Source organism: Syngnathus typhle, linkage group LG20 (genome assembly GCF_033458585.1).
Source record: "Syngnathus typhle isolate RoL2023-S1 ecotype Sweden linkage group LG20, RoL_Styp_1.0, whole genome shotgun sequence".
Lineage (NCBI taxonomy): Eukaryota > Metazoa > Chordata > Actinopteri > Syngnathiformes > Syngnathidae > Syngnathus > Syngnathus typhle.
This window is the reverse complement of record NC_083757.1, coordinates 983,659-999,104: the sequence shown is the minus strand read 5'-3', so window position 1 is coordinate 999,104 and position 15,446 is coordinate 983,659. Positions and strand designations below refer to the sequence as shown.

General features: G+C 44.7%; 1 protein-coding gene across 1 annotated transcript; it reads right to left on the bottom strand.

Annotated features, from left to right (window-relative positions):
* Window positions 1–5,421: 5,421 nt before the first annotated feature.
* On the bottom strand, window positions 5,422–15,233 carry tgfbr2b (transforming growth factor beta receptor 2b). The gene is made up of 7 exons (XM_061267393.1): window positions 14,973–15,233; window positions 12,801–12,942; window positions 12,393–12,583; window positions 10,170–10,942; window positions 9,914–10,055; window positions 7,146–7,270; window positions 5,422–5,863 (listed from the first exon to the last, which is right to left on the bottom strand). The coding sequence occupies exons 1-7, from the start codon at window positions 15,043–15,045 to the stop codon at window positions 5,684–5,686; spliced, it is 1,626 nt and encodes a 541-aa protein (XP_061123377.1). The 5' UTR covers window positions 15,046–15,233; the 3' UTR covers window positions 5,422–5,683.
* Window positions 15,234–15,446: the final 213 nt, after the last annotated feature.

Below are 15,446 nucleotides of genomic sequence, written 5' to 3'. Positions count from 1 at the left end.
CTGTCTGCTAAGCAAGCCCCTGCTAAAACATGAACGGAAAATGATATGCATGTTTTTGTGGGAGTTGTACACTTGCAAGATTGAAAACAGGAATCTAATGCGAATAGAAATGCTCGCAGCATTCATTGGATTACAGTATACATAAAGGCCATGATGAACGATGCCACTTTTGACTTAAACATTGAAAATACATGCTGAAATCGGGAAGGGATAACATACTATATTGTGTTGTTTGAAAATGGTTGCTTCAGAAAGAGCCCACATTTGACTCCAGACAAGCGTTCTGCTATACTTGTACGCAAGATTGTGACGTTCGTTCTTTTTTGAACGTTTAATATGAAAACGATTACTCTCGCGACGTTTGGGCGCCCTCTCGTGGTCAAAGAGCCCAATGCAGCCGCTTTGTGCGTTTATGTTTACGCCTTGCTTAATGCGCGTGCAACGTGTCGTGCGTGATACACTCTTAACACACTGGTTGCTTTCAAAATACAACATTGTGATGCAGCCAAAACGCCATTCATCTTTCAATACGATCGCCCATCTTTGCTTTGCAGCAATAATATTTACAGCCAGCCCACAAATGATTTAACATTAAAATGAAATATTCATGTTGAGAAAATTGCAGTGAAGTTCGAGTCGGTTTAACGGAACTGCGGATTGGGGCTATGGTCTGGAGAGGGCTAACCCTCTCAAGCGATGAGATCAAACGATGAGCACACGCTTTTTACATGGATGGGTAGATGAAAGGCGAATGAGGATTATTATGAGAATTGAGGATCATCTTGAAGAGTACATTGGCAGAAGTGGATACAAGTTTGGGGTTCACGAGGATAGCACAGAAACAAAGGGTAGACGCAGATGACATATTCCGCATACACAGCAATGTCAATGTAAATGAGATTTGCATGTGCAGATTATAATATGACGAGTTGCTTCGAGCAAACGCAGATGAAATGTGAATGGGCGAGAAAGCTCGGTATTACCCAGCTGTCTCGACACGAAAGACTCCCCAATAACACCAGCCGATTTTCTTCTTGGCATTCTAAGCTGTTTGTACTGCTCTACTCTGCCAAAGGGAAAAAGCATCGTGCTTGGCAAGAAATACTCATTGGACTTTGCTCTGTCGAGCTAATCTTCAGCCTATATTGACAGAATTGACTCTAAATTTCTCAAATTCAGAAAAGGTTTGAACGCAAAATGTCCTCTCACAGGACAGTGAAGAGCGTGAAAAAGTATGCTTGAGGAGCACGATGGAGATAATTGATTGTTTTGCCACATGGTTCCATCGACTGTACATGACATTTGAACGGTCAGTGCTGCCACAAAATAATTTGTAGTTGGCTTTTAATGGCGCTGGCGGGGGAATAATGAGGCACGACTTGGTGAGGTGGTTCTGCAGAATGCTTACCTGTGGGCTCTCATCAGCGACAGCCCATTTCACTCGGCGCACGCCTCATTTCTCCGACAGGGCTCTGGGAAGTTGTTCAACCCTGATGTGAACATGGCGCAGTAAGGCCCAGGAATGAAGAAATGGGCTTGTTGCACTTTATTATGTCAAGACAAGCTCATCTCAAATTGCTTTCTTTCTTTCACCTGATCTGCTCAGGCTGCTGCTTATCTTGAGAAGTACATGAGTGATCTGCAGGGCAACCCCGTTTCATTTTCACGTCAGCGCATGGAATGTAAAATAGCCCAGTCAATGGCCATTATGTCGTAATCCATCAAGCTTTGATTAATGTTTTGATTCATCTTTGCAAAGCGCATGATGAATTAGTGCTTCTTTGAGACTAGGAGAGCTGACACGTTGACAGTTTTCCCATATCGAATCTGCCTTTTGATTTCTTACTTTGCTTCCAAATACATTAATCACAAGAAAGGGGGGGGGGCAATTATAGTCTCTATGTCAGTGTGAATATTGGCCTTCTGAATATTGCCACTGACGAAGGTTCCAAAAATGTAGCGAGATGGAGCCTCACAGACAGCCTGAAGGGATGTCTTGACTTTGAATTGACAAGAGCTAGAGAGATAAGCAAAGAGAAGTAAAGTGGAGCTATTGAACTGCCTGCGAGCAAAATGTCACCCACTCAAATTCGATTCAACATCTTCACAGCAACATTTCACTTGGTTCAAGAATCCTCCCCATGAACTTTTGAATGAAGGTGACCTCCAAGTAAAATAACTACAGATGTGATATCTATCTGCCACCGGTGAGCCTGACAAAACACTTGTTACTTTCTTGAGAGGCTTATTTGAGCTTTTATCAATACGCACGACAACAGATGAATGTTCAACTTTAGTCTGCAGTGATCACAAAAACAATCAGGCCGTGTACGACGAAGAACTCGCCGAGCGCTCGAGATGGATGGACAACGGATGGTTGGGTCGATGGAAAGAAATGAAATGGCTGACGTATGGAGAATGAAAGGAGGGATGGACCAAAAGACTGCCAGGTGGATGGATGGATGGATGGATGATAGCAGATGAATAGATCGATTGTCAGACAGACAGAGCGATAAATAGATCAATCGATTCTCCCTCCCAGACAAGAACATTTATTAACCACCGGCCCGACCGACATAAGTAAAAGAAGGTTCCTTCATTCTATCACTTTCATCCGAAAATCGATGTGCGCGTCAACTCTCTTCAGACCCCCCAAAAAACATCAAGCGTTGGAGGTAGAGTGACCACTTAGTCACTGCTCAGGTCTGATGGATCGTCTTCCCGGTTGGCCTCAATCGCCCATGTGACAGAGCACCTTTCACAGCTCCTAAATAAAGTTACACTGGCCCTCGTGCTGAATACGGGACATTCAGCTGCTACGAGGGCAGAATCCCCAAACGGGAAAAAAATCCCCCCCGCCCTTCAAACAATATATAGAACCGACTGGGCCGCATATGAAAAGAGGTTATGACTTTTACTGCACCTGAGGAGGAAGTCTTCATTGAAGCATGGACTATTTTTTGTTTTTATTGCTTACGCCACACAATGGATTCCGGCGCCTTTAATTGATGTATGCTGCATCCCCATGGCAACCTGCATCAGGAATGAACAATGACTGCCAGGAGAGCATTTCCCTCGGATTATTATTATATGCCTGCCTCAGGGTTATAAAAGCATATGCAGAAGCTACGAGAACATTAGGTTCACTTTCATACGGTATAAAAACAGATATGAACAATATGTACATATATGCAGATAGATATACTCAGAGAGAAATACACAAAGATGTGCACCTAATAGTAATCTAGCATTTTTTAGGACATCTTCTCTGTGCCGGTGTGAGCATGTTGTGATCAAGGATGTGCAGGCCGGCTGTTGGCTCATACAACAGAGTTGAATTTCACGGTTTAATAAGCCAAGAAAGATGCTTGAATGCACCTTTTTTATTTTTTTTTGCTGAGTGGCGTATGGCACAATGACAAACAACACCCCAAGTACCTTATGCTTGTACAATGAGTGTGCACACATTCCAACAAGCACACTGACTCCAATTGGATCGGCATCGGGTGTGTCCAATAGTCCAACATCGCCCCCCTCTGGTAGAAGAATATTTCATTTATTCCAGTTCAGATGGAGGACAGTGCTACTGTCTGACCAACTGGAATGTTTCCTAATTCGAAAATATCTCCGATTTAACAATCTAGCCATTTGTGTTTTGTATTTTGGTTCATGCGAACAAATACAAATATGCTGCTACAATAAGGGGGAATGGATGAATACATAAATAAAAGCGCTGCATAATTTGCATTCTATTACTGCATCATTAACAATCATGACAACTGCTACCTGGCTGTGACACAACTGTGGCAATCCATTTACAACGGAAGGCCAGCGGTAAATAATTCATCCGTGCACGACGGTCCAATTTATCTATTGCGGCTCGCCATTGGTTATAAATCCAGACGGTGCAAACAAGCAGCAAGCCAATAGAAAATCCGCTGTGGATGATTCACTCTCCAGGCAACTAACCATGTCATATCTCCGTCTAAAGGTCCATGGAAAAAGCGACAGTACTTGAACACACAACAGTGTACAGGAGGTATCGTTTTAGAAAGCCTTGAAATGTCTGACAGGGAGGAATTTGACCTTGACAGCTTGCCACGTCATAAGCATTTGTATTGTTGCCATGGTTTCTGCCCGTTGCCTACCTCGCGACTCCACATTTGAAGCTAGAACAAACATTGCATCATGTGATTAGGAATCGAACACTGGGGGCTCGATAATTAGGAGCTTCTCGTTTCATTCAGATAATAATCAAGGATCTGGCCACTCTTTTCATCCAACAGGTTTAGCGGAAAGGACCAAAGAGCCGGGGGACAGATTCAAAGGTTTAATCCAGAATATCATAACGATACAGAGATGAAAATGACCAACTGTGATGCGAGATTCTTTGGCTTAGATCAGTGCTTCTCAAATAGTGGGGCGCGCCCCCCTTGGGGGGCGCGGTGCTATTCCTGGGGGGGCGCGTGTGACCCTGGGGAACAGGCTTTTTTTTTGGCAGTACTAGAATAAAGTGTAATTGCGCGTTTACTACAGCAGGGGGCAGTGGCGCTCTCATTGTTACTTCTGTCACGTTTGCGACAGTGCAACATTTTACGACTTACAAGACAAGTTAGGATAGTCACGGTGGGGAGGGGGGGGGGGCGCGAATAGTTTTCTTCTTGCTAGGGGGGGGCGTAACAGAAAATAATTGAGAAGCACTGGCTTAGATCCTGCGAATGTCTAACGGAGGCAGGACGACAAGAGAAGAAAAAGAGCGACAAAGCCGCTGTACACTAAGTTTGTCATTCAAAGTGTAAACAAGGACAATTCCTGGGAAATTGGACCAAAGATGGGTGCAATAACAGAGGACGCACATTTCCCAAGACTATGCGTATAGGTTTAGAATTGAAGTCTGCACTGATATGAAATTAAAAAAAGAATAGCAACATACTTTTGTCATTGCTTGCGTAATATATAGACGACGACAGTCCATCTTTCACTGGCTTGCTCAAACCAGCTGACAAACCTCGATAACATCATATCTCCTATGGTAATTATATTTGAATACTTTCATACTGTACAAAACAAATGACTTTGGTATGGATTTTTCTTTCTAACCATGGGAAGTAAACTCCCTGTTTCTGTCAAAAAAGAAGAAACAAAAAAATAAGACATCTTTTTACACGCAGCAGGCTGAAACGTTTAGGTGTGATTTGTACAGACTGTACATACCTTATTCCCTTTTAATGTCTGCCAATGATTAAACAGACTTCCTCATTTACTGTGGATGACACACACGCACGCACGCACCCACGCAGACAGTTTTTAATCTATGAGGCTGATTTGTTTTTTTGGTTTCAAAGTGGCTTTTAACACAAACGATTGCCGTGGGTTCTTTAAACATGCGTCAGTGCTACGTTGCACCATGAAACATACACATGGGACATTAGTGTCGTTAGCAATCTAAATACACATTCCTTTTCAATGTATTTCTCCTGACATTAGAGGCACTGCTCATTTAGTGTGCATAGATAAAGTGCAAAAGTATTTGGTTAAAAGCTTTAGATTTGGGATATCCCTGTTTGTTTGTTTTTTGAAACCTGTATATGAGATGAGAAGAGTCCATCTGTCTTTGGAGTTAACCTCCCATTCTTCCAGTTTGCTTTTGTGTCACCCGAGAGGGGACGGTGTGTTTGGAGTTCTACTTCTCATCCACCACGATGATTTCTTCGGGGATCTTCTCTTCCGAGTCGGAGCAGTCGGACAGCTTGTCCAAATACTCCATGTCTTCGAAGCGTTCCACCATACACTGGGCTGTCAGGCGGGCTTCCGGGTCGTGGTCCCAGCAGTCGTCGATGGCGGAACAAACCAGCTGGATGCCCTGCGGATTGAGCACACGCGGAGTCAGTCCAAATGTACGGATGTGGGTGTCGTGTATGTGTACAGAGGCACACCGTTTTTGCAGGACTTCATACTCGCTCTGGTAAAAAAAAAAAAAAAATCCCACAGGAAATAAGGGCAAACACTGCAATGCCATTTTTAACCATTGTAACATTCATTCAAGTGTAAAAATAAGTCAACAAATGTGACCAAGAAAACATTTGTGGAATAAAATTAGCAATCGTTTAGAATAAGGAGCAAAGCATAGTGCCAGGAGACAACCCATGTCAAACATCCTTATTTGAGTTTCCACTCACTTTCCCCATCTCGAGACAATCGTGGACCACAATATGGCGACACTCAAGCATCAAGACACTTGCATTCATTTTCCATGACGTTCAATAAGTGGGGATTTTTGGGAAGGCACTTGGATGCAGTGTCAGTATCAGGCATCAGTAGCTTGTGTCATATTAGCCACGCGAGGAATGTAAACAATCCTAATGGACAGGGGAAAGTAATATGGCTGCTAACAACAGTTCAATATCCGGCCCCAACACACAATCCTTGAGTGAAATGTCCCGGCTTGCGCCATCTGTTGCTCCCTCGCATAGCAACTTTCCCCTCCCTCCCTCCCTCCCTCCCTCCCTCCCTCCCTCTACTCTTGTCCGCCAGCTCTGAATGCAATTCCTATCCGCCCACAGCCCCACACCAACTGGAAGGCGGCTAAACTTACAGTCGTAGAATTGTGGTATGCTGACATGCAGCCGTGTCTGAATGAAGTGTCTGGAAAAGCCCTCAAATTGCAGTCCGGCTTTGTCAGGGATACGAATTGTCACTGATAATATCACATCTCATCAGACATGACGACGGAAGTAGGAGAAAACTCCAGCATTTTCATGTCATGTCTTTTAGTTGCGTGCTTCCTCATCCTTAGTGTTTTAAATCAAACGACACCACCCAAAAACTAATGTCAGGATATTAAATACCGTAATTTTCGCACTATAAGTCGCTCCTGAGTATAAGTCGCCCCCCCACCCAAACTATGAAAAAAAAACGCGACTTCTAGTCCGAAAATTACGGTAACAGTGATGGACGGGTAAGATTCACACACACAGTCGAAAGAATATTTTCCAGTTTTGTCAAACTGGAATGAACTCAATATAGAAATGATTGTTTCTGAACCTAATCTCACACTGGCGGAGCTAGGGGGGGGGGGGCTGCAGGGGCACTGCCCCCCTGAAATATGCTAGGCCATGTAATCGATGTGTGCGCGTGTCCCTTACTGTGTGGTTGAGCCAGCTGTTGGGAATCTCAGGTCTTCCTCTGTCTCGGAGCACGCTGTCCTTCATGCTCTCTACACATGGGTGCTCCCTTAAATTTCCAAAAGGAGGCTCATACTCCTTCACCTCTGTGTGGACAAATAAAAGAAGACAAAGCAGCATTTAAATAACAACAATAAAACATCAGTAAGGAATGTATGGGAAATCTTTACAGCACCGTTAACTTTTCTGTCTGGTTGATTTTCGATATAAGAGAAAGTATTCAGCGCTGACAAAGTGGCGAGTGATCTGGTACAAGGCGGACTTCATAATAGGATGACAATAACATTGCTTGTTTCCCAACGTCTGTGTGAGTCATCCATTCGCTAATCCACTCCTCCTCCGCTGACTTTCATTACACTGCCGTGGCTGAGGCGCTTCATGTACAAGCACACTGCATCCATGTAACCTTAAGACAATTCATCTCAGGGTTCATCATGTGGAAAGTTCAAACAAGTGACCTCAAAAGACACACACCGAGCGCTGTGGCCCTGACAGCGCTGACGATGTGACATCTGGAAAGCAGCTGCCCTAACCTCTCCTCCTCTCCTCCAGTCTCTCCCTCCTGGGACTCCAGGCATTTGGCTGTCTGCTGTCTCCCTCACGCTCAACTCGTACTCCACCATTATCCCCTATTTCCCTCCCTCCCTCCGTGCCCCACCCGTCGAAGGAACGCCAGCAGATGCTTTTTTTTTTCTCCCAAGCTCTAAATCCGTACCAGCTAAATTATAGAGCAGACATTTTGTAGGAAATAAAAAAAGGCTTCCACTCTAGCATTTGAGTCTCTCGTGTTCATCGCGCTCAAACGCTTCCTCTGTACAAAGGCGGATATTTCATTTCACTGTCGGGAGGAACAATAAATACAAAAATGTCTCGCAAGAAACATTCCTTCAGGGTCAACAGGATAAATAAGTTAATAGTGGCACATGACATTGTTTCAGCTTACGGGAGACAAACAAAACAACCACAAATGACCCAAAAAATACAAATGAATCGCATTGCAGTCAACAAAATGATATTTTTCAATTTTCGACTTATTTTATTTTCGACTTTTTTCAAGTCGTGTCAGTCAAGCCGTGAAATTTGATGGCCCCTTGGGCGTCATTATTTTGCCATGACTACTGCATGTCATGCAAGACTTCAACAATGAGCAATAAGGCGTTAACTCTGGGTGGATGCACTTCTGGGAAGAAGAATGTTGCTTGACTCCAAAAGTCTTCCAATTCTATACTTTTGGCCAACATCCCCATGTAACATTACAAAAAAAATTAAAAACCATCCTCTTTTAAGGTTATTAACAAAGATGAACTTCTTTTTACACTTGCAAAAGTTTTACCGAGTGCTACGATCATTTTTAGATCTCAGGAAAGATCTTAAAGTCTTGTGACTCCCGCCCCCTGAGCTAATTCATGAGAACTGTTTGGGACACGACGGCGTCAAACCAAAACATGGCGGGACATGTTTGTTAATTGTGAGAATGAGTCAGCAGACATCTGTTAGTTCCAATACAGATTTGTACTCCTTTTAAGTGTTAACGGCCCCTCAAAACTAGCAAGCTGCCCGAGTCCCCCGCCAAAGTCTTATTCTGCTTTCCATCCCGCTGGAAAACCTTTGTCTCGACAAACTGAGTTGGCATGAGTAAAGCTCTCGAGAGTGTTTCCATGCAGCGGGGGGAGTCATTAACCGCTGCATCACCTGCCTCGGGGCAGGAAATACTTCCGAGACGGACGATGTGCAAAGATGCACGAGGAAATATCGAGAAGCTGTCAAATTTAGTAGCGCGCAATGACAGCCGTATTCCATGTTGTCTTCAAATGGGAACACAAATCATGTGGCGACCCTATAAATGTACTGCCAGTCCTAAATGTAGCAGAGTTAGACAGGAAGTAACACATAAAAGATACGGAGCGAGTCTCCAGTCAAACTCCGAGAGAGATTTTTAATATAGCCCGGAGCATCTGGTCAGTCACGACGGGCATAAATTCTGTCTGCAGAGAGACACGGCATCGGCAAATAAAAACATCTCGACATACGCAGTAGTTAAATTGACGCTATAACAGTCAGTCTTGGGCTCGGGCTTTTGCAAAAAAACAGGAAATGGGGGATTTTCATTTTCAAAGTATACCCACAGAGCGAGCGCACATGCACATATTCACGTACCAAGGAGAGGGAAAAACAAGTGGGACCGTGGGACACTTTGGCATTTGGGGCGATTTCAAGAAACCCACGGAGGAGGGGGGCAAAACAGGAAAAAGAGCTCAAGCTGACACGTTCATGCCCAAGCTAGCTTTCAATCTCCACAATGGAGACAGGAGAGGTCGCAAGCCCCCGGAGACATTGAGGCGGAAGTGAAAACAAATGAGCCAACGTTGACATTAAAATAGTGCTGTAATGGCTTACCCTCAGATAATCACCCATTTCTATGATTGGCACATATCCTGACCTTGTTTTTGCAACTGGATGACAAACACACGTGAGCGGCATCAAGTTCAATCCTTCAGACTTCCACGAGATGAAGCGTGGCTTTTGTTCTCTCTTTTGTTTTCTTCTCTTATACCAACAACATCCACTACATGAAGCAAGTTGTATATTTACCAAGCGGACATTGTTTGTGCTTGGTTACTGATAGCGATAAGGTTACACTTAGACGCTAACGGTGCCTTTTGCAATCCTAAAAGAGGCCGCCAGACCAAATGCTATCCGGGTCTTATCAGCGTGCGGTGATATCTTACCTCCGATAGCGCTGCACCTGGAAATCATCTCCCACAGTACAAGCGCCATGGAGTACACGTCCGCCTGTTTAAAGCACTCGATGTTTTCCAGGTTGATCCTGGACTCCAAGACCTCCGGCGCCATGTACCTGGCTGTTCCCACCTTAGAGCAAAACACAAAGTATTAGAAGTGTTGAAAATGTTCATGTTCTCACATTTGGTGAAAACTACCAAGCACCCTTCAGTCCATTTCAATTGAAGATGAAAACATCCTCACCTGTCCACTGTTTGCAAGCTCATCCACAGACAGGGAATTGTCCAGACGCAGCGCCAGGCCAAAGTCACACAGGCAGCAGGTCAGGTCGCTCTTCACCAGTATGTTGGAGCTCTTAATGTCCCTGTGTGCAATGGGCACCTTATAGCGCCCGCCCGGCGAGTGATCACTGTGAAGATGAGCCAGTCCACTGGCGAGCGATCCTCCCAGTAACCACAAGTCGTGCCAGCTGATAATACGGTGGCTCAAGTATTCTTGGAGGTTGCCTCTGGGTTGGTACGCCGTGATCAGCCAGTACTGTCTCTGCACCTTCCTCTCCTCGGCCGTCAGGAAGTGGAGCACGTTTTCGTGCCTCAGATCGGCATCCGAGAAAATGTCCTTCTCGTTCTTCCAGGAGGCGTATTCCTCGTAGGAGAAAATCTTGACCGCCACCGTCTCAAAACCCTGCTCGTCGCTGACCGAGGAGCCCTGCTTGAGTTTGGCCTTGTAGACTTCGGCAAAGCGACCTTTCCCCACCTGGATATCCAGTTCGATGGGCAGCAACTCGGTGTTGTGGTTGAGATTGTTGGCGTGCGTCGAGCTGCTGTCGGAGCCTTCGTCGTCCCCCATGATGGCGTGAGCGTCACTGAAGTCCAGAGGGGTACCTTTCTTGCGTTTTGCGTTTGCTAGCCGCTGGCGGTACACTCGGTAGCAGTAGAAAGAAGTGATGACCAAAATGGCCATGACCAGAAGAGGAACCAGGCTCACTAGGATGACAGCAACCTGGGAATCCGCGTCTGAGAAACAAAAAGAAGTCAATTAGTCGTCGTTGTACCTCTTGTTGCCTTTCGGCTACACTATTAAGTGAAACCCGGAATAACATTTGCATCCAAGAGGAAGTCAAGTCAGAAATAGGTTCTTAGCGGCCCCACTAGTCCAAACACTGTATTCTGATTACCGTAATTTTCGGACTATAAGTCGCAGCGGAGTATAAATCGCACCAGCCATAAAATGGAAAAAAAAAAAACGCGACTTATAGTCCGAAAATTACGGTAATATAGTGTTTGTGGAATACGCATTAAGGAGCAAAATCCCCCCAGTTTGATCCATATTAGGTCATATTTTTACACACCTACTGAGCTCAATAAAAACAAGTGGATTTTGCTGCTGTAATTCTTGTAGATGTTTTTCGTTTTTCTTTTGACTTTGCTCTAAAAACCTCTTTCGTCTCTCCTGAATTTGCATTGTTGTTGTCAGTAAGAGAGGAGGAACGTGCCCCTTCCCTGAGGAATGTGTCTGATGTCTCAGGGAGCTAAAGTTAGGGCTTGCGCCGCAGAGGCAAAGTGCTCCAAACCATGAGCCAGCCAACCGCATATTGTAACTCTTTGTCGTTTAAGTCTGAGGCTTCAAATTTGGAAAGTCTTCTGTCTGGGAGCTTAGCTATGGCTTGGACATAAAAAGGGAACTTTTATAATTGCCCCCTTTTTATGGTGGACTTACTAAATCGACGACTTTCAAAATGTTATCGCCAGACATAACACGCGGAAATGTTCTTTCCAATTTTGTTCAAACCCAAACCAGTGAATCTTAGTTTAGAAGCAAGTCTTGTTATGAGGCACAGAAAGAAGCTGTGTAAATAAGGGAGGAGGAAGTATTGGGGAGGGCATCTCGTCGCTTGCCGAGGCAAGCTCCCTGCTTAGCTCGTTTTTTTTCTTTCTAAACAGGAAACCACATGTCTGAAATCCTCAACACGGCCCCCAGACGGTTTGTTTGGATTCTCATAGCGGAGCTATTCCTTATAACAAACCTGTTACTCTACCTGACTACGAATGCAGAAAAGCCATAGTTCATCACACTTGGTGGGGAGAACAGCGGCAAGAAATGAATTTGGCTGCTGACGTCACTATCCATTCAAAGAAGCCAAAATGCTATACGGGTCTGACTAAATATCTGACCAAATATTAGATGTCTATGCTACTTCTTGCAAGGCTATCTTGAAATTGACGAAAAACAACGGTTTGCAATGATTTCGTTGGAGGAAAACCCAGTGCGTGTCTGTACTGACAGCTACCGGTATTAGAATACTGGGTCAATTCTGATTCGGACGTAAGCAGACTGAGTTGCGGAAGGTCGCAAATTCCAACTTCCTGTGGGGGTTAGGGTTTTCTATGGCTACGCTTGAAAATAAAAAGTTCACAAACCTAATGAATCGCGGTAGGAATTCAAATGACGAGCGCTGCGACTTACAAGTGTTAAAAATGATCCGCTCGTTGCACTCGTCCTCCGAACAGGAGCACATGAAGAAGGTCGAACCCATGCCTTTCCTTTCTTTCATCTCACACTCGCCGTGGTCGTAGTCGTCCAGGACCAGGCCGTACAACTTCTCAGCCGGGTTGTGGCAGACGGTGTCAAATGTGACATTGTCGTCTTTCTTCCTCCTTGTGAGTAGACGGCAAACAAAAAAAAAATGATGTCATCACGTTTTCAGATGCGGTCGTCAACATGAGCGAGGTTCAAATTTAGTCATCTTCATTGTTCGTGTTGACAGTTCAAAAGTCAAATGAACGACCCCAACATGAAGCAGATCGTTTTTGACAGTGTGTTGTATTTGCAATGGGCTGTCATGACCTCAGCTCTGCGAGGAAGGAGCCTCACCAAATAGCCACACACACGTCGTCGTCATGGGTGCAGATGGAGGTGCGGTTACACTCCACCTTGCAGCTTCCTTGACCCGCGCAGATGGTTGCTTGTACGTCGCAAAACTTGCATAGTCTTCGAGGCGTCAATATATACGAATCTGGGAAGAAACAGACGATTCGGTCCGTCAAAAGAAGACATTTGAAAGTATCTTTGCGACTTTGGAAAACCATGACCAGCAATCTTTCTGCTGGGATCATGCGAAATTGCTTTTTAATCACTAAATAATACAGAACAAACACAAGACAAAAAGAATACACTTGCAAATAAAATGGTTTCCGATTATTCAATTAATGGATGGGATAATTGCTAGGATAATCGATTCTATCGTGACAGCCCTAGATTAGAGGGAATTAATAATAAAAAAAAAAAACTACATCCCTCCCGACATTTAAATGTCTTTAATGAAATCTTGGTACCCCAGAGTACTCAGTTACATCCAGCGCCTTTGCTCTTGTTCTGACTTGCCAGCAGACAGACAGCATTGCGGCTGAGTGCCTGCCCGAGGGTTGGATCATTATCGTGGAGACAAAAGCCAGACAGCCGAGAACAAAGCAGACATCTTCACACTCGCAGGGACGTTGCTCATTTGTCATGCATACCAGTCAGAAAGTAAAAGTCAGTCAGTCAGTCGAGTCAAAATGTGTCGATGAATGTACTTGTCAAAAGACAAATCGTCCGTGGAAACGATCAATTTGATCGCTTAACTTCTCCCCTTAATGTTGGTGAAAGTTTGAGTGTGGAAAAGAGCCATTCTGTATTTTGTTAAATTTATTTTGCTAGCATATCGGTAACCTACCTATTTGTAACTGCGGCATGTAGCTTGTCATGGACTATTGCTGCACCCCCAAAACAAGAAAATATGAAAGGACATTTTTTTTGACAAGTTGCTATTTTGTCCAGCACCACTAAATAACTTGGAAATTCAATTGAATTGAATTTACTCTATTAATCTTGACACTTCTGACTGGTTGGGGGAAAATAAGAAATATTTTTTGTGCGCTAGAATAAAAATGTAAACACACACGTCCTCAAAATCATAAAGAGTAAGTCTGTGCACTCTAATTGTTGAGCCATCTTGAAATGCACGGAGCCGCTCGCGGCGAAGATTGACGCCCAGTGTCTGTTTGGACATGCCTGACTTCACACCGGTAGGAAGGAGGGGAAGGTAGCGTGGGCGAGCGCGTGGATGCACTTCCACAAAAGCCCTCTTTGTCACTCACTACTCGGGCCTTGGGTTAGCGCCCTGAGCTTTGCACAACCTGCAGCACAGAGAAAAGCATGCATCCTCTTCCTGCAATGCAAAGCTTCCTTAAAACGGATGCACACAAGAGACAAAGCAGAACGTGCATGGCTGCTTATGACGACGCAACTTTTGACAGCAATTCTGCTGGGGCCTGATCGTGTTTGATCATTAGTGCAAGCCCTCTGCTGCAAAAACAAAAAGGTCATTTAAAGCCATCGGGGTGGCTTTAGAAAGGGTGAATGGTAGTAATTGTCACCCGTGGCTTCATCTAATTGCAGGGAGAGGGGAGGCGGATTAGGAATGACACAGATGAATGCACAAGACTCAAGAGTGAGGGTCTTTTTCATCTCCTCAGGCTCGCTCGACCTGTAAGTAATGGGTGGCCGGCCAGAGCGCACCAAAGAAGCGCACCAAAGAAGCGCACCAAAGAAGCGCACCAAAGAAGCGCACCAAAGAAGCGCACCAAAGAAGCGCACCAAAGAAGCGCACCAAAGAAGCGCACCAAAGAATCGCACCAAAGAAGCGCACCAAAGAAGCGCACCAAAGAAGCGCACCAAAGATGGACATATTCGAGCACCAAAAATGGACATATACGACTGTAGACGAGTCCGCCCCGTGGAGCTTATGTAGCGTTGCTTTAAAAGACAACCCCCTTCCAAAATAAACATTAAGAAAAAAACCCCCACACCATTGACAGTTTCGAGCCGTCTTAAACTTCCGCTCAAAACAAAAAGTTACAAAGAGTAAACAGCGCGCTTCAAACGTCTGCGGAAAAACCAAGTCGCCGTTCTCAAAAGGGACAAACAGCACAAAAGTGTCAGTGAATTAACTTTGGCGGCTGCAAACACTTTTTTTTTTTTTTGAACAGTAAAAGTTCAACTCACCCGCTTGCCCGAGCACAATACTCCCAAAGAGTATCGCTCCACACCAGAAAGCGGTAAAGCGAAGTAGCTCCATGAAGAAACGGACAATGCCCTTCCTCTCTTTCTCATTAATTAGCCGAAGCTTTAAGATCCAGATTGAAGCGAACTTTCTTCGCTCCGCTTGCAGCTGCAGTGAGAGAGTAAACACAAATGGCCGGCTAGGACCTTCTCGTTACTGTACGAGCACTTCATGAAACAGGAAATCTTCTGAGGGGCTGGACTTTTTTTTTTTTTTCTTTTTTTCTTTCCTCCTCCTTTAGTCATGCTCATGTTGCTCCCAAAAGTCTTGAAGCATATCATTAGGAGGGAGGCAAGGCAAAACTTGAAACGACATGTTTGCAAATAACTCACGGACTGTACCTTCTAAAGTTTTTATGCTTTTCACCCTTCAAATGACTTCCCAAATAGAGAAGTGTGATGGTTCAACGTGAAGGT